This window comes from Natrix helvetica (genome assembly GCF_964273705.1).
Source record: "Natrix helvetica genome assembly, chromosome: 2".
NCBI lineage: Eukaryota > Metazoa > Chordata > Lepidosauria > Squamata > Natricidae > Natrix > Natrix helvetica.
This window is the reverse complement of record NC_138552.1, coordinates 233,129,612-233,155,825: the sequence shown is the minus strand read 5'-3', so window position 1 is coordinate 233,155,825 and position 26,214 is coordinate 233,129,612. Positions and strand designations below refer to the sequence as shown.

Sequence of the window (26,214 nt, the reverse complement as noted above, 5' to 3'; positions counted from 1 at the left end):
TTCACTAACATTTGAATCTGGATATTGTTGTTTCCATAATTCATACATTCGCTTTAAATAACCTCTTTTTCCAGGCTCTTGAGTTGTAGTAACAAGCCATTATGGCACGGTTTTCATCTGCACTATATTTTTGTCGTTTTGTTGGCTGGTCCACTTGTAGCCCACTTGTCGACGGATGTCCAGGGACCTCAACATCCGCCACGGCCCTTGTTAACCCGCGCGACGACTGATGCGGTATAGAATTTTTATTTGTTTCTTTCACCAGGTTATATGGGTTGGCGGGTTTTTTTTTATGGGGCCAGGTTGCCAACCTGACCCCAACCCTCCTCCTTTCTCATCCGGGCTTGGGACCGGCAATGGCGGAGTTGTTGTTGTTGTTGTTGTTGTTGTTGTTGTTGTTATTATTATTATTATTATTATTATTATTATTATTATTATTTCCAACTCAATCAGGAGACCCTATACCAGGGGTCGGCAAGCCGCGGCTCGCGAGCCACATGCGGCTCTTTACACATTTTAATGCGGCTCTTCTGTGTGCCGGGCGCCCGCTCCCCTCCCTCCTCTCGGGCACTTCAAAACAAGCGCCCCTTTCCCTTTTTTCTTTTCGACCCACAATGATTAGGGAGGATCCTGAAGTCGGGCGGGGACGAGAAGCGAGGAGGCAGAAAAAGAAACAGAGGCTAAGGAGCTTCCCCCCGCCCCCTCCCAGCAAAAATCTAACCGGGGAGCCGGGCGGGCAGTAGCAAATTAGCCGATCACGCCGCGTGATCGGCTAATTTGCTACTGCCCGCCCGGCTCCCCGGTTAGATTTTTGCTGGGAGGGGGCGGGGGGAAGCTCCTTGGCCTCCGTCTCTTTTTCTCCCTCCTCGCTTCTTGGGGCTCCACCAATGGGGGAGCAAGGCCCGCCCAGCGCCAGGCTTTGGGCTAACACAGAGGTCTGCAAAGTTGGCTGTTTTAAGACTGGTGGACTTCAATTCTCAGAATTCTGGGAGTTGAAGTCCACCAGTCTTAAGAGCCAATTTTGCAGATCCCTGGGCTAATATGATTGATGCCCTTGGTGGACTTCAATTCTCAGAATTCTGGGAGTTGAAGTCCACAAGTCTTCAAGCTGTCAGGTTTGAAGACCCTGGGTTTTTTTTTCTAAAGGGTTGGGGGTGCGAGGGTCTTGCAACTTGACAGCTTGAAGACTTGCATGCTTCAATGCCAGAGTTTCTGAGCCAACATGACTGGAGGAGGAATTCTGGGAGTTGAAGTCCACAAGTCTTAAAGCTGTCAGGTTTGAATACCCCTTGGGGTTTTTTTTCCTAAAGGGTTAGGGATGCAAGGATCTTGTAACTTGACAGCTTTAAGACTTGCGTGATTCAAATGCCAGAGTTTATTGAAACTAAAAACAGTGTACCATCCTATGTATTTTCGGTTTTAAAAATGTGGCTCTCAAAATAAATTTCAATCGTGGTTTTGGCGAGATTTGGCTCAGTTGAAAAAAAAGGTTGCCCACCACTGCCCTATACCATTTCAGACATGGTTGTGTAATGTCTTTTTAAAAATCTCCAGTGTTGGAGCACCCACAACTTCGGGAGGCAACTTGTTCTACTGTTTAATTATTCTAATTGTCAGGAAATTTCTTCTTAGTTTTAGGTTGGTTCTCTCCTTGATTAATTTCCATCTATTACTTCTTGCAGATATCCTAGCATAGAGGAAACCAAATATTTAGGTATCTAGATCAGTGATTCCCAACCTTTTTTTGGCCATACCCCACCTAAGCATTTCTAAAATCCTGATCCCCCCCCCCCCCCGTGACATATAATTCTTTCTTTACTCAATAGTTGAACTCTACACGGAGGAAGCCTAAAAGCCCATTAACTTGGTTTAAACAAAGTTCAAATTCCCCCCATTAAAAATCAAATTGCCCCCTGTGGGACGTCGGCCCCACTTTGGGAACCACTGGTATAGATGGACATCTAAATAATATCATTTCAATCTTAGCAGAAAACAGTTTTTCCTGTGTAATACACATTTCACTTGTTTTTTTAATACTGCGCAATCTTTCCAAATTTTGCAGAATAGATATCCATTTTAATGAATCCAATATAAAATAAAAGCAAGGATTTAAATGTGAACTTTGGCCTGAATCCTAGCATCCACATGGGATAAATCAAATTAGGATGTGTACTGGGTAAACATGCATAGGATAGCATTATTTGCTGTATTCATAGTAACTGCTGCAGATGTTAGGATACAAAGAGCACAAGGAGTGATTTATTGTATGTGAAAAGCCATTAGCAAATGACATTGGGAACTTTAGATACATCACACTTGTTTAAAACAAACTCTTCTCAGATCTACTCTGTAATTTGGAATGTAACTGCTGAACCACCACTTATACAAAAACTCAGTGACCAAGCCACTATTCAAATTGCTAGGTAAGATTATATATACAACACATTTCAGAGTTAACAAAACTCTCCCCTAAATTTAAATCTTTGTTATGCCAATAATATATATGTGGTAGGATTGCTATCTTTTCATTTTGTGCTGGAATTTTGATTCAAAATTATTATTTTTTACTGTATGATTTTTATTTTTTGGCTTTTCCCATATCCCTAGTTGAAATGGTTGCATTCGTTTTTCCATAAGCCAGTGGCGTAATTCATGCTTTGCACTACTTAAAGATGTCCAGAGAACTGCTTTTTATAGATTTTTCTTAAGTTTTCTGTGGTAGGGTGGCACCATCCTCTCCATGCAACCACACTAGCATTACTTCCTCAGGCACCTTATTTTTCCTTCTCATCCATTTCTAAATTGTTTCCAACTTGTCAGTATTTTTAACCATAAAATCATGGGATTGAAAAGGATCAAAAAGGGATGCAACCCAAGTTTCTGACATAAATTTCATCAATCTGCAAACATTCCCCAACAGTTTATAGGATCCAGATCACAGTGCACCACAAGTAAATATACTATAAAAGGTGCCAACATTTATCATTCATTCCTTAGTCAAATTGGGTATTTATTCTAAATAATGTTTACTGAGTGAGGGAAACATGTTTTCATGCTAACTATTCAATTAGCTAATAGCTTTTTGTGGCCTAAATTTTAATATCTTAAGTCAATTTTAGCAGTGCACAAAGTATGTACAAATATTCAACAGAAATGATTGAATAATTTTTAGGATAGCAAGAGATTGCCAAATCATGATTGAACAAGATGAGAGTTTTTATATCCTTAGAGGGATTGTAGTGAATCTGCAGCTCTGGGGTGGCGACCTAAGTTTTACATGATCGTCATATACCCCTTTTTCCTGTTTCCCTATTGTGCTCAGTAAAAAACAATAAGAAGTCAATAATTGAAAGAACATAGTTACCTAATGTATGCCTCTTATGAAGCTGAGTGGGTTTTTTTTTTAACTTTGTTCAATATCCACTTTTGTTAGACAAAATGGAACATATAATTTTTTTTTCCAATTCTTCATCATAGACAAATTCTTGCCCAGATAATCATTTAATCATATCTGTCAGGGGAAATTTCACCCTGAGCTAATGAGGTGTAGACCGTCGGCTTTCTTAAAAAGTATATCTTCAAAAAAAGCGAAAAAAAGACCCGATAACATGTTCTAATGAAAATAAGATTTAATATGAAAATAAAATAAAACAAATCTATCTAATTGTTACATTTTGGCAAGAGCAATTGTCGCCCACCTTCTTGGCAGACAACCAGAAGAACAAAAGTACAGAAGTCTCTGGAATGTGTGATGTATTAAGAAACGTGTTAAGAAGCATGCGCAGTACATCATTGCTGATAAGGCCTATGACCTGCGCAGTAACTATTCAGTTCAGCTAGCAAACAATTAACGCAGTGACAATATCGTTGATAATAAGGTTGATTGTACATATATGAGTAACCATAAAAAATTCATAACAAGGAACTTGTCCTAGCCACAAAAATCATAACAGTATGCGTTCATCCCAAAGATATTCTTTATTTATTTTTATTTTATTTATTTCTTGAAGGCTGAGCAACATGCAACAAGATCATGTCGGTGAAATTTAGAATAAAAAATACTAGAAATTGATAGCACAGTTTTAACTCCAGAAAGAGCAAAATATAATAATTTGTACTTGTTCAAAGTCACAAAAAGTGGGTTTGGAAACTTCATGTATATAAATTGCAATCCATGCAATTAGGTCACTTGGTTATTCAGATGTAATTTCATCTTGTTCATGTGATAAACAAAGTTGTAGACACCTTTAAAGGATGAAATTTTAAAGCACCATAACTCCAAAATCCTGGCAGTAAAGTTTGGCATCTTCATTCCAGTCATTACAATTTAGTTTGCTGCAAATTTTATTTTGCTGTAGAGGGAACAAACAACAAAAATGAAAACAATTTACTATATAAGACCATGAGACATTTCTCTCCCAGTCCCGAGCTTCATTTTTATCAAAGTAGGGGACTGTCTCCCCTTCAACTTTTCCCAATTGCCTATTCTCCCTCTCCAATTCCCTGCCTTTTGGCCATCCTGGCCCTTGCCTTAAGGAAGTGGCAAGCAGCTCCAGAACGACACTGCTCTGGGGCTACTAGCCATGCTGTAACTCAGAGGCTTCTTGGCATGCATATCTGGGATTGCAAGAAGCTCCTGTGTCACAGCACAAAGCCACAACTGCCCCAGGAAGCCCCAGATGCTCAACCTGGCTCAGCACTGCAGCATGATGTAAAGCTGCAGCCACCCAGTAAGCCACAGCTGCTTCAATCCAATCCCAACCACAGCTGCACTCAACTTCCTGTACTCCAAAGGTCCTGCTGCTTGCACCCTACCATCCTAGATGTCCTAGACTGGACTAGACTAGATGTCCTAGACTGCCTTCTTGCTCCCAATGCCAATGAGGCATGTTCAGCCTGCCCCTTCATGAGACAGCTGCTGGCCATATGAGGCCAACTTCCCCAATTTCCCCTTCTTGTGAGGAACCCTCCATGTGTGACCTGGAATAGAAAACATGTGGCCAGCAACTGCCTCACAAATAGCCAGAGTGCAGTGGCAGCAAAGAGACAACAATGATGGGCCAGGGGAGCAGGGATGAAATAGGCAGGTGAGGGAGCTGAAGGCCTCCTGCAATCATAAGTGCAGGTGGGTTGCTACATGCCCAAATTCTTACCATGCAGCTCTGGGGACACTACAACGGTCATAACTTTGGGAACTGGTCCCAAAGTCTCTGTTCTTTTTGTATATATGTTTGTCTTATGTGTATTTTTATCCGTTTTGATTGTACGCCGCCCCGAGTCCTTCAGGAGAGGGTTGCGGCTAATCAAATAAAATTATTATTATTAAATTATTATTAAGTCCCTTTGTTCAGCACTGCCATAACTTCAAACACTCACAAAATGAATGGTTGTTAACCAAGGAACACACAGAGAGTGAAACCCTGGTTCTTTTTTCTTGGTAACAAATAAAAATAATGATCAAGTACTGTAAAATCATAGACACAAGTCATCTGCAAAACCAAAATAAAATAACCAGTTTGGATAAAAGGGGAATTGGATATAAAGTTGCCTAGCCTATTTTGGAAGCTGTTGAGTAACTACCTCCTTGGAATTGCCCATTAACAAACAACAAAGAGATTCCCTTCCAAGTAGCTCCGAGGCTCAGTTATGATAAACTGGGAAAGAAATTTCACAATCTTTGAACCCAAACAACATTGGATCTTCCAAATCAACATCAAAACCATCAAATAGGTTTAGCAGTAAATAGGCAGGCTATACAAATCATAGAGTAGGTGTAATATGACTCTTGCATTGCATGCTGGTCAGTAATTTAGTGGTAGCATTCTGTACCAGCTAGAGCTTCCAAAACATCTTCAAAGGTAATAATTTAGATGCAAGGTTATTTAGACTTGTTTTACTGTCAACAGGTTTCCTAAACTGCATGACCGCAACCTATTCAAGCCTTTTAAAACTGAATTGGGATTGAAAATGAAAAGATTATCAATACAACTAAGCATTTATGTAATATGCTTTTTGCAACAGATGATTCATTGGATTCGGAATCAATTGAAATCCACAAATAGTTTCCACAAACATATTCTGTATGTAGTTTCATAGAATAATGGAATGTAAGGATTGAAAGAAATTTCAGAGATTATCTAGTGCAGTGCTTCTCAATTATTTTCTGTCATGCCCCCCCTAGGAAGAAGAAAACATTTCGCCCCCCCCCCCCCGCGCGACTGTAAATAGTATAATTTGTCTATAAAATTGTTATAAGTACACCTCTGCATAACATAGCACACCGGTCTTTCCTCCTCTCCCACCGTAGTCACATGCTTTCTTTCCTCTTTCCCTCTTACTTGTCTATCCTTCCTTCCACCCTCCCTTCCTCCTTCCCTTCCTTCCTGCCTCCCTTCCAGTTCCCTCCTTCCTCTTTCCCCCTGCCTGCCTGCCTTCTTTCCCTCCTGCTTATCTATGCTTCCTTCCTTCCTTGCACCTCCCTCCCTTCTGCCTGCCTGCCTTCTTTCCTCTTTCCCTATCCTCCTATCCTTCCTTTCTCCCTCCCTCCTTCCCTGCCTCCCTTCCAGTTCCATTCTTCCCTCCTTCCTTCTGCCTCCTTCCTGCCTGCTTGCCTTCTTTCCTCTTTCCCTCTTACTTGTCTATCCTTCCTTCCACCCTCCCTTCCTCCTTCCCTTCCTTCCTGCCTCCCTTCCAGTTCCCTCCTTCCTCTTTCCCCCTGCCTGCCTGCCTTCTTTCCTCTTTCCCTATCCTCCTATCCTTCCTTTCTCCCTCCCTCCTTCCCTGCCTCCCTTCCAGTTCCATTCTTCCCTCCTTCCTTCTGCCTCCTTCCTGCCTGCTTGCCTTCTTTCCTCTTTCCCTCTTGCTTGTCTATCCTTACTCCCTCCTCCCCTTCTTCCCTCCCTCCCTGCCAGCAGCTCCTCCAGCATCCCAGCTGGAAGCAGCAGCACAACAGTCGCCGTTACCAGGGGCGAAGGGGTGGGGGTGGCAAGATCGGGCGACCGCCGCCCCTTTGTCCCTTCCCCAACAGCGGCTGTTGCGCTTCCGCTTCCAGACGGAATGCTGGCGGTGGAGCTGCTGGGGGGGAGGCGAGCTACCTGCATAAAGACGCCGCCGAGGGCATGGCAGAATATATCCCGGCTTGAAGTGGCAGCGCTGGGGACTGCTCAGAGACTCATCAGAGCCGCGGGCTGGAGCTGTGCAAAAAGTCTGCTTGGGCTGGGTGGGGGGGGGGGAAGGGAGGGAAGCCTGGGACAGCCATGCTTCCCTCCCTCCCACCCCCGCCCGAGCAGGCTTCTTGAACAGCTCCAGCCCGCGGTTCCAATGAAAATCCACAGTGCGAAGTGCTGCCACTTCCAGGCGGGATATATTATGCCTCGCCCACGCCGCCGCCGCCGTTGCACCCAGATGGAAAGGGAGCCTTCGCGCCCCCCTTTACGGAGCCTCGCGCCCCCCCAGGGGGGCGCGCCCCACTATTTGAGAACCGCTGATCTAGTGCAAGAATCTACTATAATAGCATTGCTGACAGTTGTTACCAAGCTTCTGTTTAAATACGTTTAGCCAAAACGTCCGGGGAGAGGGGGCGGTCTAGAAATCTAATTAAATAAATAAATAAATAAAATAGAGTCCGTCATACTCCTGGTACAATCTGTTCTATTGTTGAACAGTTCTTGTTATTGGGAAATGTTTTCAAGGGCCCAAGTAATTGTTTGATATTTGTCCCTTAATTTCTTGTCCAATTATTTCTTGTCTCATCTTCTAGAATAATTCTAGACCCATTTTCTACATGATACCCCTTCAATTATTTGAAGTCATCTCTTCTCCAAGCTGAATATACCAGTACCTATAAACCTTCGTCCTAGAATTATCTTTCCAAACCTACTACCTTGGTTAATCTCCTTTTGGTCCTGCTCCAGTTTGTTAATGACCTTCCTAAAATGCAATCCTAGAAATGGATGTAATATTTTGAAATCACTAGTAGCATCTTTTGATCTTTGTTGATGCTGTACTTCATTGGTGCAGCCTAGAACTTCACTTCATTTCACTTTCTCCTTTCCTTTCTCCTTTCCTTTCCTTTTTTCTTCTGTGTCAAACTTGTGATCCATCAAGATATGCAGATCTTTTCTGCATATGCTGCTACCAAATATGATCCCCCATCTTCTGTCTCAATATTTATACTTGATTTTTCTTATCCAAATAATAGGAGTTTTTATTTGTCGCAGAATCTTGATAGTGTCCTTCAAGATGTTTCCTGTTTCCTCTATTTTTATGTCTATGCAGAATTTATAAATTGTTATTAATTTATTAAATATTGCAAAGCCTAAAATAGAGACCTGTGATACATCTCATCATACCTCTCGAGCCGTTAATACTGGATACAATCCATACTTACCCATCTAATGATAGAATAGTTAAGCACATATTTCGCGATCTTCTCTACCAAGAATGTAATGGGAAACATTGTTGAATGCTTTGCTAAAGTCAAAATATGCTGTGTCCACAACATTTTTGTGGTCAGCTAAACTGGTCACACTATCAAAAAAGAAGATCAGGTTAGTTTGGCATGATTTATTTTTGACTGAATCATGCTGACTCCTGCCAAGCAATGCATTCTTTTCTAAATACTCACCAACTGACTGGTTAAAATCTGTGCCAATGTTTTGCCTAGTAGAAAATCAGGGTAGCAGTAAAAGAGTCTCTAGTTACCTGAGTCTTCTTTTTTCCCATTTTGTGAAGATAGGCACAACATTTACCCTACTCCAGTTCCTAGCATTAAGCATGATTTCTTAAAGATCACCAAAAGGGCTGCAAGATGACATTCTCGACCTCCCTTAAGACTCTTGCATGTAGCTACTTTGTTCTTGAAGATGAAAACTCATTCATATTAGCCAAGTGTTACCTACCTACTTCTTAACTCTTGGGGTGAAGGGTAAAATATGGTCTCTTGTAACACCTTTTACAACTAACAAATATTATTACTAGGTATAAGCTTTCATGAGCTGTAGCTCATTTTATCAGACACATAGAGTGGCTAGACTAAGGTAGGATTTAAATTGGGGGATGTCCTGAAGGAAAGAGAATGGGAGAAGAAAATATTTTGGATATGCAGATGCAGGTTACATCTGTGAGGCAAATTACAAATAGCATATCAGTTAACTACTATGTGTTAAAACATAATGTGATGATTGAGATCTGAAATTGCCTAAAACCATTTGATAAACACATCAAAAGGTTTTAGAAAATTTCAGATCTCAATCATCGCAATATGTTTTAACACATTACATAGTTCAACAACTTCTCACTCAATGGTACTATTAAAGTTGCATTAAAGTCCTATGAAATGTCTGCTAAATATATTCTTCCTTTATTTACCTATCCTACACGTTCAATATGAAGAGAAGCTGGATTGGAAGAAGATGGACATGATTTTAAAATTGGAGGAAATACCATCAATAATTTGTGCTATGCTAATAATACTATTTAATAACTAAAATGCAAAATATCTTCAAGGTCTGGTAATAAAAATCAATAAGCATAGTGAAAAAATGGGATTAAAATTAAATATAAAGAAGATCAAACTAATGAAAACAATACAGTGCTGAATGAAAAGTGAAAATGGGTCCTTGTAATTGCAGCTGTCTCCTGCAGGCACATGATTGCACTTCTGACACTTTGGCAACTGGTCTGCAATTACAATGTTGCATCATCTTGGAATCACCTGATCACCATTTGTGACTTTCACTACCAGCTTTTGATAAGCAAAGTCACTGGAGAAGCTGGCAGGAGGTTGCAAGCAGCAATCACGTGACCATGGGACACTGCAACCATGCAGGATTCTCCTAAGAACAACAACTGGGACTGTCACAACTGCAGTCACATGATGTTGCATTTTAAAACCGCATCTTACAAACATGTTCCTTAGGGATGGAATTGATGGTCCTACTTGCCATCTTTAAGCAAGGGTTAGTTCCATTTGCTGCCTTAACTCTTTGGTGACTGTTCCCACCCCCCATTTTCTAAATACGCTTTGGACTCTAAATTCAGTTAAAACTGAAAAAAGCTAATCATAGAGAGGGGTTTTCCCTGGTTCCCTCCCATTTTTCCTTTTCAGATAGTGTGCATTTATACCTTCAGCATCTGGGTTTTGAGAAGTTCCCAACTTCCCTACATTCCATTTGTCCTCAGGATTTTGTCCATGGGATCTCCTCTTGTTAATTATTACCACTTTATTAATAGAATTAAAGCATCATGATACTTAAGAGGTTATAAAAGCAGAGCTAGTCACAGCAGTGGTAGCAATGTAGCAAATCATGGCTCATGGTGAAAAAAGAATCAGATCTTGTTAATGCTTGCATGCTAGGCCACCAGGAAATTCCAGTGCTATAGGCTAGACGAGAAATCAAAACACATTCCAGAAGAAGGCAATGGTAGATCACTTCTGTATAATTGACAAGAAAACAATATAGCTCGTCCACACAAATATAAGTCAGATTTATCTTCAAAGACATGTCGCCTTCTTTAACTCATACATACAGAGTTATTGTTCTTTAGAAAGCATCTAGAAACCAAATGTAACTAGTAGAATTGATGTCATGTAGGACATTCTTACCAGCAAAGTCTGAATTCATTCACATCCTGGTCTGAGAGATACCACTTTTTTTAGATCACGGAGAGATTAGCACCTGTTGGTTTAACACAGATGTTTGTTGGTTTGTTTGTTTAATTAATTAATGTATATGGACGCCCATCTAAATATGTGACTTGGGTGCCTAGCAAAATTAAACATACTTCTTCTTTGTTTTGTTCTAAGAAAAAACCAAATATTAATATTGCTTTCAAAAGGGGGGGGGCTGAAAAAGAGTAAGACTTGGACTAAATCATACTTTATGTTAAGAGCCCCTTTTTGGGAGAGGGGGCGGTTTAGAAATGCGAAGAATAAAGCCCTGGTAGTGCAGTGGTTAAAGTGTAGTATTGCAGGCTAAGTGTCCATAGTTCAATCTTTATGAAGCTCAAGGTAGAGTCAGCCTTCCATCCTTCCGAGGTCAGTAAAATGAGGACCCAAATTGTTGGGCCAATATGCAAATAATGCTTCTACATTGTAAATTGTTCTGAGAATGCTGTAAAGCACTATGGGATACAAGCCTAATCATTATTGCTATTATTTCTTACCTCTAGCTTAGGATATTTGATTGATTATTTCCTTCCTTCCTTCCTTCCTTCCTTCCTTCCTTCCTTCCTTCCTTCCTTCCTTCCTTCCTTCCTTCCTTCCTTCCTTCCTCAGAATATTTGTTTTAAAGAAATAATATTAGCAAAATACTCAATCAAAACACTTGATTTGGTGAGTGAGGATGCTGAATATTTTTAACAATATCAGAATGCAGAGTGAAAATCTGTTGAGATACTGTTACTGTTAAAAGTAACAGAGGGTGTAACAGTGACAGAGTGCATACACACTCACATTTTCAATACAGAATACAAACTTGCTTTTGTTTTTTCTTCTTTTGTGTCTTGCCATCTGGGGTAGATTTCCCCTCCATTTAATTCCTCTTTCAGTATTCCACTCTCCATTTTCAGAGACAAACCAATCACTATAAATATCAGCAAATATCAGTAATAATTGGATATGAATATTGAATGGTACCCATGAAAGGAAGATTAGAAATCCTTTTGGATTATATATAAAGATTAATAAAAAGAACTAAGTTAGATTCAGTTAGGTCTTGATTATTAGGGGGGAAAATGTTATGATACGGGATATAGTCAAATAAAGGAGAGATAATGATAACAATGTATATATATGTATGGGTACAAAAGGAAACTGGATGTAAATTGTAAACAGTGATTTGGAAAGGAGGATTAGAAAATTTTGTTACTAAATATTATGGATGTTTAGCTAGAATAGGACATAAGGATTCAGTGTTATTGGAGGATTTTAGAAATAGTAAATAAAATGCCAGTATGTGGTTATGTATTAAATCTTGGTATATTTTATGATGGACGTTTAAACAATTATAGTCAAATGAAAATGGAGGTATGATGATGGTAACATGTATAAATATCTGAGTTAAAATACTTGAGTTAATATGAATTATGTTTGTTGACTGTGGGTTCTGAGAGATGCACGAAAGCCTTTTTGTAACCAACTGATACACTTTATACAGTATGTAAAGAAGGATGTGTTGTGTTTGTTTTGAATTTTTTTTTTTTAAAAAATACAAGCTTGCCACTTGGTCCATCTTATGTGATTCATTGCCATAGATTCAGCTTTAACTTAATGTGCAGGCAAACCACAACTGAAAATAGTACAGAAATGTTGACTATTTGTACTATGCATTAGTAAAAATTCTAAACTCGATTGCTTTTATCAGGTTTGCTGAAGCCAAATCTTTGGGACAAAAAGTAAACGATGTAAGAAATCAAATCAGTAAGTATGAATATTTCCTCCCCCCCCTTTTTTTTTTAGTATCCAAATTATATTGAATATTACACTGACTAAAAATTATACCTGTCACTGGAATTAGTTAAATAGATTTTTCCCCTATTCTATCGATTAGCAATATTTTATCACTTACATTAATTTTCCTGTTTGTTTAATAAGCTTGTTTCTTCAATTTCAGTCCATTCTGTTATTTCTAGCAATACACATCCAATGTATATAAATCAGTTTTCTATTTCAGAATTCTTCCTCTTAACTCTGATTATGCTAGTTGGACAATAGAAACAGTATGACTTGTTTGTCACGTGACTGTATAGAATGCCATAAATCAAATCATATATGACTACTTCCCTGGTAGAATTATACTGGAAAAACCAGCAAATAGGAATTATACCCATCTGTGCTTGAAGCTAGATATTTACGTTCCTTGTATTTTTGTTTTGAATTCCATCAAGCATTCCTGGCTATTCTAGTATGCTCAACGAAGTCCAGATCATATCAGTATTATTTTATGTTTGCTAGCCAACTCTTAATAATATGATATTCTTTACCACAAAGGCCATCAGAGGACCTTTTGGTGAGCCACTTGACACAATGTAGAATCCATATTATAGTCTTGATGATTTGTAATAGTCATGACAGACAGTGGTTGACTCTATTTTAAAATTCTGCCACAAATATTTTAACATTCTGATTTTCCAGTGGAGCAATGATTGTTTCACACCAGAGCTATGGAAAAAATGTAGGCACTTTCCATGACATACAGTGGTATGCCATGATACCTGAAATGGGGTGATCATAGTTGGATATTTTAGTTGTTCTCCCAACTTTGCAAAGGGGTGATAGAGTAGAATTTACAAGTGCTAAATCTACAACTAAGTTGCAATCACCAAAATATATTACTGCAAGATGAATATTTTTTTCTACCATTGTACAATAGAAGAAAAAAAATAAATGAATTTTAAGTATGTTTTGGTACCCTGAATATGTTGCTTTGTTTCTGAAAACTGATATTAATCATTATAATGAGAACTGAAGTTGAGACTTGTCTAAAATCATGTAATACTATAAATGGTAAGTGGTACATGTGGATTACTGTTTTAAATCTAAACTAAAAAGTACTATCTGAAAGGGGAACTTTTGAAAATCATGCATTTGTTTCCAGAAATTAAAAGAAGTTATCATCCACACCTAATCCTAAATGGGAAACTGTGGGAAGGGCTAATGAACAATGTTAGTAGCATAACATACAGTATATTAACAAAGGTCTTACAAACTTGGCAAAAATTATACCTATAGCGAGGGAATCATTAGATGCAAAGAAAATGAAGACAATATTAATGTTTCAATGATCAAAAGGCACTATAACTTTTTGTGTATACATACAAGCATTCATGATGACAGATAAGGCTCAGTCCTTGTAATGTTTGTGATGTTTTCAGTTCTTCAGTGCTTTACAGTTCTAGAATTTCTAATTATGTCAAAGAGCAGCAGTGCTTTTCACCAAGTCCACTCATAAACTTTCCCAAAATATCTACTAAATTCTTTATTATAATCGGGGGAAGAGTACTGGGGAAGGCACCTGATATTCTAGCATGCTAGAATACATTTCATCCATTTTTCATGGCTTGGGGATCTCAATCAATTTTACCTATCTCTGCGTGCTCATTCCTTAAAATAATTTGACATTCTATTCCCCTTATACTTCCCAGCATAAGGGGAACTTGGTTGCTGGCCAAAATGGCATCCTTCTATTTGTTTATTTGTTTGTGTCTCATCTTTATTATGTTTACAGTGTTCTACAGAGTTTGGGAATAAACATCTAATAATCAGTTGATTTTGCTATGAGAAAGTAGTTTTTAAAAAACACCAGAATTAGAAGGGCCTAATCTGTGGTTCAGGTGGCATAATTTTCTATGGTATAATAATGTTAAGGTTAATGTGGATTTTAAGAATCTTCAAATTAGTAGTGCATTTTGAGAATATGGAACAGATATTAAACCCAGAGTGTGCCCCAAAATGCCTTATTGATCTCAACACAAGAAGCATTTATAGAAAGAAAATATTGCTGGTAAAGCAAAATGATTAACTTATCAAGAGTTCTTAGAAGAAGGACATGGAAAATATAAGATGAAATTGAGACAGCAACTGTCCCCAAAGGGATTTAGTTTTTAATAGTTAAATATGCACAGATAAGAGAACAATTAAAGTTAGAAAATTGAATATATGGAATGGAGCAGCAGAAGACAGAATTTGAACAATGAACGGGTGAAGTTGAACAATGTAGAAATGATGAACATGTAATTGCCATAAACCTATGTTGAAATTGAAACAGAAATAAAACAAGTCAAAGACTATATGATAAAATGGGCTAAGAACTTTGGACACAAAGTAACATATTGAAGGAAAGAAATTATGATGTAACCTTAAAGAATAGATTTAAAAAGTCCTTTATACCATTGTCAAAAATCCTAGAAGCTTCTTTATAATTTTTATTTTCTATTTTTTTCTTACTTATTTTGTATTCTTTCTTAACTTCTTTCTTTTAAATATTTTCATTATTTTTATCTTATTAAAAGTTTCTTCAATAAAAATTATATTAAAGAATAAGATATAAAAAAAAGTAAAGTTCTTCACAGTACTCAAAATGTAACTTAATATTTTTGGAAATGCATTCTAGACAAAAGCATAAAACTGGAGAAATCCAGGCAACATGATCCCCACCCCTAAAATAACTGTTTTAAAAAATTCTATCTTGTTCTTTAATTTGTTATTAAGTAAGGTATTTCATTAACTTACTTAGTATCTCAATATGAACATGAAATTTATTCCATTAATTGGCTAAACCTTCCAGAAGTGGAAAAAAATCAGTGCAAATAATTTTTAATTAATAAAATTATTTAATTTCTTTAAGGGAAACATCTGTTCTTGTTATTCTGTGCAAAAAAAATCAATTAATGCTTTAATTGAAGCTGAGTGTAAAAGGGAAGATAAATAATTGTTCCAAACTTTCAGTTAAAACAAGAATCCTAGAAATAGGGTTACCTAATGAGTCAATAAGAATGTACACCAATTCATTCTTTATTTAATAAATGTTCCTCATTTATATAGAATGCCACTACTACCACATAGTACAATTGCATCATTCCATTTATTATATTAATAGCAATAGTATAGAAGAAGTGCAAATTCATTGACTAGAAACTTGTTGTAGCACTATATAAAACTTAGTCTTTTGTCTACAGATATCACAATATTTTCAGTTATCATAAATAATTGGGAAACCATTAAAGGAAAATGGGAACACATTAGTTCTTCTCCTTACATTTCTATCTTAATTCCTCAATTTTTCCCCATTGCATGACTTTTTCTTCAGTTTTTTAATATGTAGACCCACTCCTTCATCTCCTTAAATTCCCTGTTTTGCTTTGAGAAACTGATATATTTCAATTTGGTTTAACCGACTACTGATTTAATACTTGTTCTCTTACATATCAGTGAAGGAGACTGATGGAAAGAAATAATAAAGAATGAATCACAGGTATCTTCACCTGCTATTAATATCCTGTTTGGGGCTTGTAGGCCTTTTGTATTATTTTTTCAAAATCCACCTGGTATGCAAAACTTCAGCAGAAATATTTTTATTAAAAACTGTGGTTAGTAATATTGTCTTTGCTGAATAACTAAAGTAAGCTCAAATGAAAGCATGCGTTAAAATGAAGCAAAGAGACATGGGATCATGAAAATAAGATGCAGCTGTTGTAGTATGTAAGTGGATGAATGGAAAGAAATATCAAACAAATGGCAGAGAATAAGAATTTTCAGGTTACCTCAAGGGGAGTACAGACGTGTATATGGAAATGTATTTTGTAGAAATGTCCAGTGGTATTAATAACAGGGATATCTATAGAAAGAGGGTCCCCAAATTATTATTTGGACTCTGAATTCTGATCATATAGAAATAAATAATGAACTTGTCCATTGTAAGAAATAAAGAGAGATTTTCCCCTTGTTCTCAAAGGCATTAAGTTGTTTAGAATATTCACTTTAACTAATGTGTTCATTAGACCTCCCTGTGTCTACAGCTACAATCATTATTAGATTTAATCTAGCAGAACTCAGTGCAATAATAGTGAAACAAGTTGATGATTTATTTTAGGGGAAATAGAACCATTATATAATCTTCGTATTACTCACTATACATAAATTTAATATCTCAGTTATGATACCTGTCTTTTGGTATGCAATCCCTCCCAAAATATATGGGGCTCCAATCCATAACATTCTCAAAGATGTTGGAGACCTAGTTGTTCTCCCAGGCCTGGGTTACACTAGATGGATCCCCTAATTTGATATTTTTGCACATGTTTTTGTGTCAAATGATTACATCCCAATCTTTTTTGTATTTTTTTTGTTCTTTTCCATATTGTGAGGCAGTTTTTAATTAGATAAAATTAAATCATATCCAGTAAAATATATATAGTGACAAAAATAAACCTCAATAAATACATAGAAATAAACCACCATTCAAAAGAGACATAAAAAATCTCAGAAAGAAACAACAACACAAAAATGCAGAACAGGTCCTCTCCAGCAGCCAACTCCCAGATAAACAGGGATTAACACCAGACAAATAATCAAGCAGAACACAATACACTAATCAAGGAACTACTAGTTAGAAAACCACATCTAGACCAACACTGGCAGGGCAAACTATTGTATATAAACAGAGAGCAAATCCCACATTACTCTCAGCATACGTACATGTTACCTAGTTGGCCAATGAAATGTCTGCAAGCAAAACCAAACTCAGAGAGCACCAAGGACTCCACAGTTCAACCCTGAACTACACATATTTTCTTCTATTGAAAAATAAATATAGTTGGGATAATTCAAAAACAAGAGAATCCAAATGCCTTCAAGAATCCTACAAAACAAATTTCAAATAATCTTCTTTTGACTCTGGGATTATTACATTTTATGTAATGTGGGTTTTGATACAATTTACTTCCATTTATTGGTTGTGAATTGGCCAGAAAATTGATACAATGATAAAAGATGCGATATTAGAAATAAAGAGTGTGTGGAGAAAGAAAGAAGGGGAAGAATATTGCAATGAGAACTTTGAATGAAGAACATATTTAGCAGTCACATAAAGCTAAGCTGTGCAGAGGAAGAGGTCAAATAGCTACTGTATATCAATGACTATCTGGAAACCTGGCTAGAGCCCTGAACAGAAGTATTTCATACTGTTGTGTCTTATTGTAGGTTTTGGTTATTAAAATTTTACTGAGCCTCTTTGAGACTACACAGTATAAAAGCAGCTCAAATGGCTGTCAGATAAATAAAGGCCAATCCTATATAATTTAGCTAAACCCCATGTAGCCCAATGGAATTTAATTCTGAGAGTCATATATAGGATAGCACTGTTAACAAATTGTGTTGAAAAGTATTTAATGTATATTTTTAATTTTTAAAAAAGAATATCAACTTCTGATTATGTGACAAATTCTATGTGGTAGTTTGCCTGTTGTTCAGAAATACTGATTAAAAGTAATCATATTTCAAACCTTAAATGGTGATTGTATTTAGTTATTTTATTACTAAGAAAATAGTAATTAAAAGACTTAAAGAAACTCTGTCACTAATCTCATATAACTGGCAGCTTTTCCACAGAACTGCCCCCCCCCCGACCAATGAACTACAAATAATATAAATCCTTTTCCTGCAATACAAAGGTTACTGTTTTTCAATCCAGTAACCTTTGGCATATGTGATTACCTCATTTTCATTTCAGTGATAAAGTCTGCTTACCATCTCATAGATTTTTTTTTTTAATTTTAGAATTGGTCTACTATTGCTATCAAGCACAACAACTAAGAACTTGATTTTACCCAGAGTTTTAGGATGAACTGCCAAACAAAAGAAAACATTAAATTGTGAAGATGTTGTGGCTGGGCTGATACACTTTCAGTTTTCTCAGCTGCAGAAATCTAAAAATATGAAAAGAAGCCCAGATTTTAAAGTCTAATTTGCTTAGCAATTACTCCCATCAGCTTGGTGAGTGAGCTAAGGGTATATAGACCTTAGCTTGTGATTGAAATTATGTTAATGATAGCTAGTCTTGATTTTAATTGTGTTGTTTTTATGCTTATATTTCTTTAATGTATACTTTTAATCACTCTAAGCAATTGTGTATTGTGCATATGGAAAAGTAGGATATAAACATATGTTTTGCATAGTAAAGCAACAGTGATGTTTTCTCTCCTGCTAAGCTATCAATTTTGATACTGGGAACTTGTCATTTTAAAAAAAGGCAATATTTGTTCTCTACAAGTAGCCCTTAATTTTGTTTAGTGACAGTCCAGTTATGATGGCTTAGGAAAACATGCTTTATATCCCTTACTTGTCCTTATGACTGTCATGCCACCACCACAATCATTTGATTGCAATTCGAACTTGGCAACAGGCTCACATTTATGACCAGCTGCAGCATCCTATCATCACATGTAACCTTTTTTGCCTGTCATTTGGGGAAGCCAAATTCATTTAAGAAACATGTGATTTGCTTAATAACTGCACTGATTTGCTTTATGGTCACATAAAAAATAGTTGTAAAATTGGGTCCAATCACATGGTGACTTGATTTAGGACAGCACTGAAATACAAATACATATATACATAGGGAGAGGTTGTTCTTGAAAATTATGCTTAACTTGCCAATTGCCTGTCAATCATATTTAACATGCTGCCCAATTTCCTTTATTGTATTTTCAAGAACAACTTCTCCATTTGTCTGAAGGGAAAAAATTTTGATCAGTGTGTGCTAACATATGCTGATGAAACATGGACACTAACCTCACAATCAATACAAAAGTTATGAGTGGCACAAACAGCCATGGAAAGACACATGCTTGGTATCACAAGACAAGATAGAAAGACCTGCACATGGATTAGAGAACAAATGAAAGTATGCAATATCATAAAGAGAGTAAAAGAATTGGAATGGAAATGGGCTGGTCACATAGCAAGAAGAACTGATGAATGGCAGATGGATCAAGGCAGTCATAGAAAGATCCCACTTGATAAAAAGCATCCATGAAAGAGACCTAAAAAAAGATGGATCAACAACATCAGCAAGTATTGTAGTCCCAATTGGCAAAAGAAAGTTCTGGACCGTATTGGTTGGAAACATGCGGAAAAGGCCTTTATCCTGCAATGGATAAATGATGGTGATGTTGACGACAAAGCTGATGATGATAATGACATATATACATATATATAGAGAACAAAAGTCTAATAAATAACACACCAGATTTAGGCTGAAAAGAAGAAAATATGGGTAATTTGTGTCGCAATTCCAGGGGTAGATAGAAGACAAAGAATTATGGATCACAAAGTATAAAGATCTGAAAACCCAAGTGAAAAGATTATGGCATCAACTGGCTATCATTATTGACACAATGGGTGCCATTGAAAAAAAATGTAGACAACACTTAGAAAATATGTGCATTCACAAAATTTTCATCTATCAATTTCAAAATCCACTGCTTGGATCCACACACTATACCAATACATGATGACATCCTAGATTCTTGCTAGATGCTACATGCATATGAAGGCGAACATCAGCTAAAGAACTGGCAACTGTGATTTCACCTTTGTATAAATAACTACTACTGCTACAACAACAACAACAACAATAATACCTGTCAATTATATTTGTGACACATTTTTAAATGTTCAGTTGACTGAGTTTCATGTTTAATGAATAAAAGAGATAATAAATGATGATGGTTACAAATAACATCTTGAATGGAAATGTCAAACAGTCCATGCAAAAGGAATACATCAGGAGGTCCACAAAATATTAAAATCAAAACTGAATGCTGGAAACATAATTAAAGCCATTACAGACTTCCGGTTTGCTCGGAGGGTTGTTTTAAGCGTTCCGAAGGCTTCAGGGAAGCCTCCGGACGGTCCCTGAAGCCTCCGGAGGGCCTCCGGGTGGGGCGGGGGAGGCTCTTTTCGCCCTCCCCAGGCTCCTATAAAGCCTCTGGAGCTTGGGGAGGGTGAAAAAAAGTATGTAAAAATGGGGGGGTTGCGTGTTGTGCACGCATGCGCACTAGGGGGTTGCGCATTGCATTATGGGTGTGGCACGCTCGCACACGACTCCCCTGCTCTCCCCCCACTTGTGGCATGCAAGCCAAAGAAGGTTTGCCATCGCTGGACTATGTGAACCAAAGTACCAAATTGCTGCAGGCTGTGAAAATGGAGAACATTATTAAAACAACAGAAACAAAGGCAGAATATAAGGAAAAATAGCTAGATGACAAATTAAATGTATGGAAAACCAAAGCTTTGCATGGACAGCACTTGAAAAATATAAAAGGAAGATGTGATAACAACTTGACATAAGCATGGCTTAAGATGGAAACCATCAAGAAATAGAAGGTTTAATATTTGCTGCTCAAGAACATACTAATGCCATGAAAGCTAAGATTCAAAAAAACACCAGCAATCCAAATTGCTGGCTTTGCAATGACAAAGTCAAAACTGTTTCACATGTAATATGTGAGTGCAGCAAAATCACGCAAACTGATTACAAAGCTAGACATGACAGAGTTGCTAAACTAATCCACTGGTCATTATGTAAAAAATTTGACTTACCTGTATCCAAAAGTCATGGGAATATAAGGTAGAAAAAGTTGTCAAAAGTGAAAAGGTGAAGATCTTGTGGGGCTTTTGAATATAGACAGATCATCATTTAGAACACAACATGCCAGATATCACAGTTGTCGAAAATTGAAGCATACAATTTATTGATATCGCTGTACCTGGAGATGTCCGAGTCGAAGAAAAAGATCTACAAAAAATAATGAAATATAATGACTTGGCCATCAAAACTACGTGATTATGGATGAAACATGTGACAGTGATAACCATTGTCATCAGGGGACTTGGCATCATGTCCAAGAATTTAACAAAATACATCAAGAAATTACAGCTTCCTGCAATAACACCAGCGGAACTGCAAAAAACTTCCGCTCCTTCCGGCAGAAACTAAAGACTCACCTGTTTCGACTGGCTGGCCTGGCATAATTTCAACGCCTATCTCCTGGCATTTATATTTTACTGGTTTTTAAGGGTATTATTCTATAGTCTTAATTTTATTGGGTATTGGGATCTTAATGTCTGTTTATTTTAATTATTTATTAGCAATACAGTCCTGCACATCTTTTATCCTCCTCTTATGCATCTATCCATTTTATATTTGTATATATATATTTTCCATGTAGTAATTTTAATTGTTTTAATTTTGTTCTTTGACATGGACTGTACACCGCCCCGAGTCCCTTTCGGGAGAGGGGGCGGTCTATAAGCGCTAATAAATTGAATTGAATTGAATTGAATTACTTAGAACATTGTATATTTTAAGAAGATACCTGGTTGATACCTAGGAAGCTGGCAGCAACCCGTATCAACCATTAGTACCAGTCAATGGTATTTGTGATGCATTTTTGAATGTTCAGTTCACTGAGTTTCATATTTAATGAAATAATAATAATAATAATAATAATAATAATAATAATAATAATAATAATAGGATGCCATGACTCCTGGGCATTCTGCGCAAAATGAGCTACAGGGCTCAGCTCCCTCTGCTAGGCAACCAGGGCATGGAGCTGACAAGCTACTGGGGAAAAAAGCAAAAAAGCAAAAAATCTGGACTAGGGAAGAAAACATCTCTATTATGGAAGCTTACTATCAGTCAGAGCCAGAAAAATGTGGATTTCAAAAACGAATGTATCAGATTTGGAAGGTAAACCACACGGACTGTGATATCAGTGAACAAAGGCTAATGGACCAACGACGTGTAATTCTGAGCCACAAATTTTTCACTACAGCAGAATTAACAGGAATCGAAGAGAAAGCAACTAACAGTTTGAATATACCAAGAAAGAAGTGTAACAACAAAAATGATTTGCAGACTCAAAAGCAAACTGAGGAAGAAAGGGAGGAAGAGGCTGCTGAAATGGATGAAGATAAAGAACAAGGAAGCACTGAAGAGCAAGCACCAACAGATAGTGCTGAGAAAATTAGCTGAGAAAATGAGATCACTTCCGGTTCCCGGAGGAGGCGGACGTTGCTGTCCACTGCTCGTCTCTCTGGTGGGCTCCTTTAGGGAGCACAGGGGGTCTTGGAGGGACCACCTGCCATAGGGCGGCTTGCTGGAGCCCCGAGACGCGGCAGCCGCCATCGGGGGGTGTCCAGTCTCGCCCCAAGAGCCAGGGAGTGAAGGGGGGCGCATGGCGTAGCTGTCGGCTGCCTGCGCCTTCGCCGAATGGATTCCGGAAGGAAATAATCAATCAGAAGTTGCAGTGAAGTGCTGGAGCTGAGAGGTTTGCCCTAATCTCTTTTAACACCATTTAATGGATGAGCAACAGCTATTTGCAAGTTGTGGATTCAATCTATTTGAAATTGCAAGATTGGAGGTTTTTTTTTATCCCCCTCAGTTAAAGCGGCATTTGAACTATCTCTCGATCTCAGAATGGAGTAAGAGAGTAAAACATTGAATTACCCACTTGTACTAACTATGAGAAAGATTTACATCACAATTGCAAGAAGTGATTCCTGAGCTGTTTTAAAAGCCTTATGGAAACTTTGAATGCTTTGCTCCCTGGTTCCCTGTGAGAGGCGGAGACAAGATGGCTCACTCCCTTCTTCTTCTTTGCTCTAATAAATGAAACTAGCCTTTTGAAACTACCTTTGAAGAAATTTCTGGCTTTATATTACTATTACCTCCCGAAGGACTTCTGGAGCCTCCCCTGTTTTATGGTCTTTCAGGATTTGGATTATTTGACTCTCTTCTGGCTTGGAATTGTGACTGAGGATTAACATTCACTTCTGGGCTTGTCTGCCTCCTCGTTTATCCCTGATCTTAACAAATGGGGCCCAGAAAACCACCGCTGGGGAAAGCAGCCTAGGCGCCTGCCTCCTCTGCATCTAGCCCAACGACCCAACAGACAAAAACTTTATCATTCTTATAACAAGAAGTGGCTGGAGAGAGCACAAAGGACTTATCAGTTGCCCAAATGTTTCAGGCTATTATAAAGGGACAGGAAGAACTGAAAAAAAGAACTGACAGATTTTAAAGAGCAGCTCAGAGATGCACAGCAGCAAACAATAGAAAATAAGCAGATGGTTGGAATACTGGAGGAGGGCATGTTGGGCTGAGGGAGGAGGTGAAGGCGACTTAGAAGGGGAATAGAGAACTGGAAAACTTCATGGTAAAAATGGAACTTGAAAGAATGTTCCTTTTTCTCAGATTCCAGAACCTATCTGAGACAGAAGATGAAGACCTTAAGGATATTATGTGTACAATCTTAGCAGAATACATTAAGAGAGATAAAGAATAGTTGTGGTGGGATATGGACCTGGTTTATAGAATCAATTCAGAATATGCCAGAACACATAATGTTCCAAGGGAAGTCCATGTTAAATTCTTAGGAAGACCACGAGGGATGAGGTTTTGGGAGCCCAAAGGGGGGGGGGACCATTAAAATATAAAGATAAAGAAATTGCCATTCTTAAACAAATTCCAAAAAAAATAAGAAAAAAGAGGAGGAAGTATTTTGTCCTTATCAAAGAAATTATATAAGAAAGGAATTTGGTTTAGATGGTTATTGCAAGAAGGAATTTTGGTTCTCTGGGAGGAAAATACAATTAGAATTAATTCAGTTGTGGAGGCAGAGGCCTTCATGAAAAAATACAGTTCCCTCCTAGAGGATGAAACTATAAGAGGTAGTGGAAAAGGTGATAATATAAAGATATGAGGTAGGGAGGGGCTGCGGCTCCGCCAGGGGACAAGGGGGAGGGAACAATACTGAAAAGACTCAGGTCACAAAAATAAATGTATTTGAAATATTATTGTAATTGTTGATATATTAGAAAGTGGTAAAAGAGATGATTGAACATATGGTTGATACAATGTATAATAAGTTGCTGTTTTTGCTTATCTTTGATCTTTTGTTTTTCTTTCTGTAAAAGTTGTGAGATTTGGAGAGATTTCTACTTTCAGCACGATGTAGCTGCCAAAAAATTTTGTATATCCACCTACCCTTCCCTATAAATGTTTAAAAACCAATAAAATTCTTTTTTAAAAAAGAAAATTAGCTGAGAAAATAAAGTATCAAATGGAAGATGCTGAAAGAACACGTTTGCCAAAGCTGAATCAAGTGAACCGGAAATAATTGAGAAATGTACTAAAAAAGGTCAATGAAGCTGTTCAAACCATTCAAACCACTATATTAGCTGAAACAAACTAGCTGATGTATGCAGCAGCCTTCATAACCACCAAAGAATTGGGTTTGGAAATACAAAGGAACCCAAGAGGCAAGAAGGGGAAGCCTAAATGTAAAATTCGGTTGGAATTGAAGTTCAAAAAATTTCATGGAGACTTGAGCAACTTGAAGAACTTAAGGCAAGGTCAGCTAAAGAACAAGCAGGTCAAAAGCAGCCATGAAGCAAGATACAATTTGGAGACTAAGGTGATTTCGATGGTAATTGAAGAGCTGAAGCTGAGGGTTGTTGCCATTGCTCAAAAGATTAAACAGTATGAAAATCGAGTAACTCAGTTCAAGGAAAACTCACAGTTCAGAATAAATCAGCACCAGTTTTATAAGAGCTTAGAAAGTGGAGATGGAGTAACAACAAATGAAAAGCCTGATAAAGAGAAGGCTCTGAAATTCTGGAAGAATTTGTGGGAAAACAACAAGAAGCACAACAGAAATGCAACATGGATCAAGCAGGTTGAGGATTCTATTAAAGTGCATAAAATGGAAGATGTGAAAATAACAAAAGAAATGGGGCAAAGGCAGTCAAGAAAAGTGATGAATTGGAGTGCACCTGGACCAGATGAGCTACATGGTTTCTGGCTAACGGCACTTACAAGTATGCACGAAAGATTGGCAGCCCAAATGAACCAGATCTTAAAAACACCTGACAATGATGAATGGATGACAACTGGAAGGACATTTTTGATCCAAAAAGATAAAGAAAAAGGAAAGGACCCTGGAAACTATAGGCCAATCATCTGTTTGCCAACAATATACAAGCTCCTTACTGGTATCATTGCAAACCAAATTTATGGATACTTGGAAAGAAATGACTTGCTTCCTGTAGAACAGAAAGGATGCTGCAAAAATTCAAGAAGAACAAAGGACCAACTGCTGATTGATAAGCTAATCCTAAAGAATTCAATGAAAAGATGAACCAAGCTGTTTATGGCTTTGATAGACTATAAGAAAATGTTTGATTCAGTTCCCCACAGCTGGATCAAGAACTGCCTGAAAATCTTTGGCATTAGCAGCAACAAACAAAAATTCATGGAAATTTCAATGAATCTCTGAAAAACAAAGCTTATGGCTAATGGAGAAGAACTGGGTGAAGTTGAAATTAAACGAGGCATTTTCCAGGATGATTCCCTTTCACCCCTACTTTTTATATTGTCAATGCTACCACTGAAACCATTTTGAAGAAGGTGAACTGTGGATACAAACTTGCAAAAAAAGGACTGAAAATTTCACACTTGGTGTACATGGATGATTTGAAGCTGTTTGGTGAAACAAAAGCTGAACTGAATGTATTAATTGAAAGCGCAAAAGAATTTAGCCAAAACATTGGTATGCAGTTTGGAATTGACAAATGTGCAACAATGGCAACCAAGGCAGGCAAGGTCCTAGAAGATGATGGAATACAACTTGAGAATGAAGAAATGA

At 37.6% G+C, this 26,214-nt stretch overlaps 1 protein-coding gene across 1 annotated transcript in view; it reads left to right on the top strand.

Annotated features, from left to right (window-relative positions):
• The window catches only part of KIF6 (kinesin family member 6), a 144,310-nt gene that overhangs the window by 57,738 nt on the left and 60,358 nt on the right, over nt 1–26,214 (top strand). Inside the window, exon 15 of the mRNA XM_081940835.1 lies at nt 12,366–12,421. Within this exon, the coding sequence (XP_081796961.1) occupies nt 12,366–12,421 (56 nt within the window). The remainder of the gene's footprint in view (nt 1–12,365; nt 12,422–26,214) is intronic.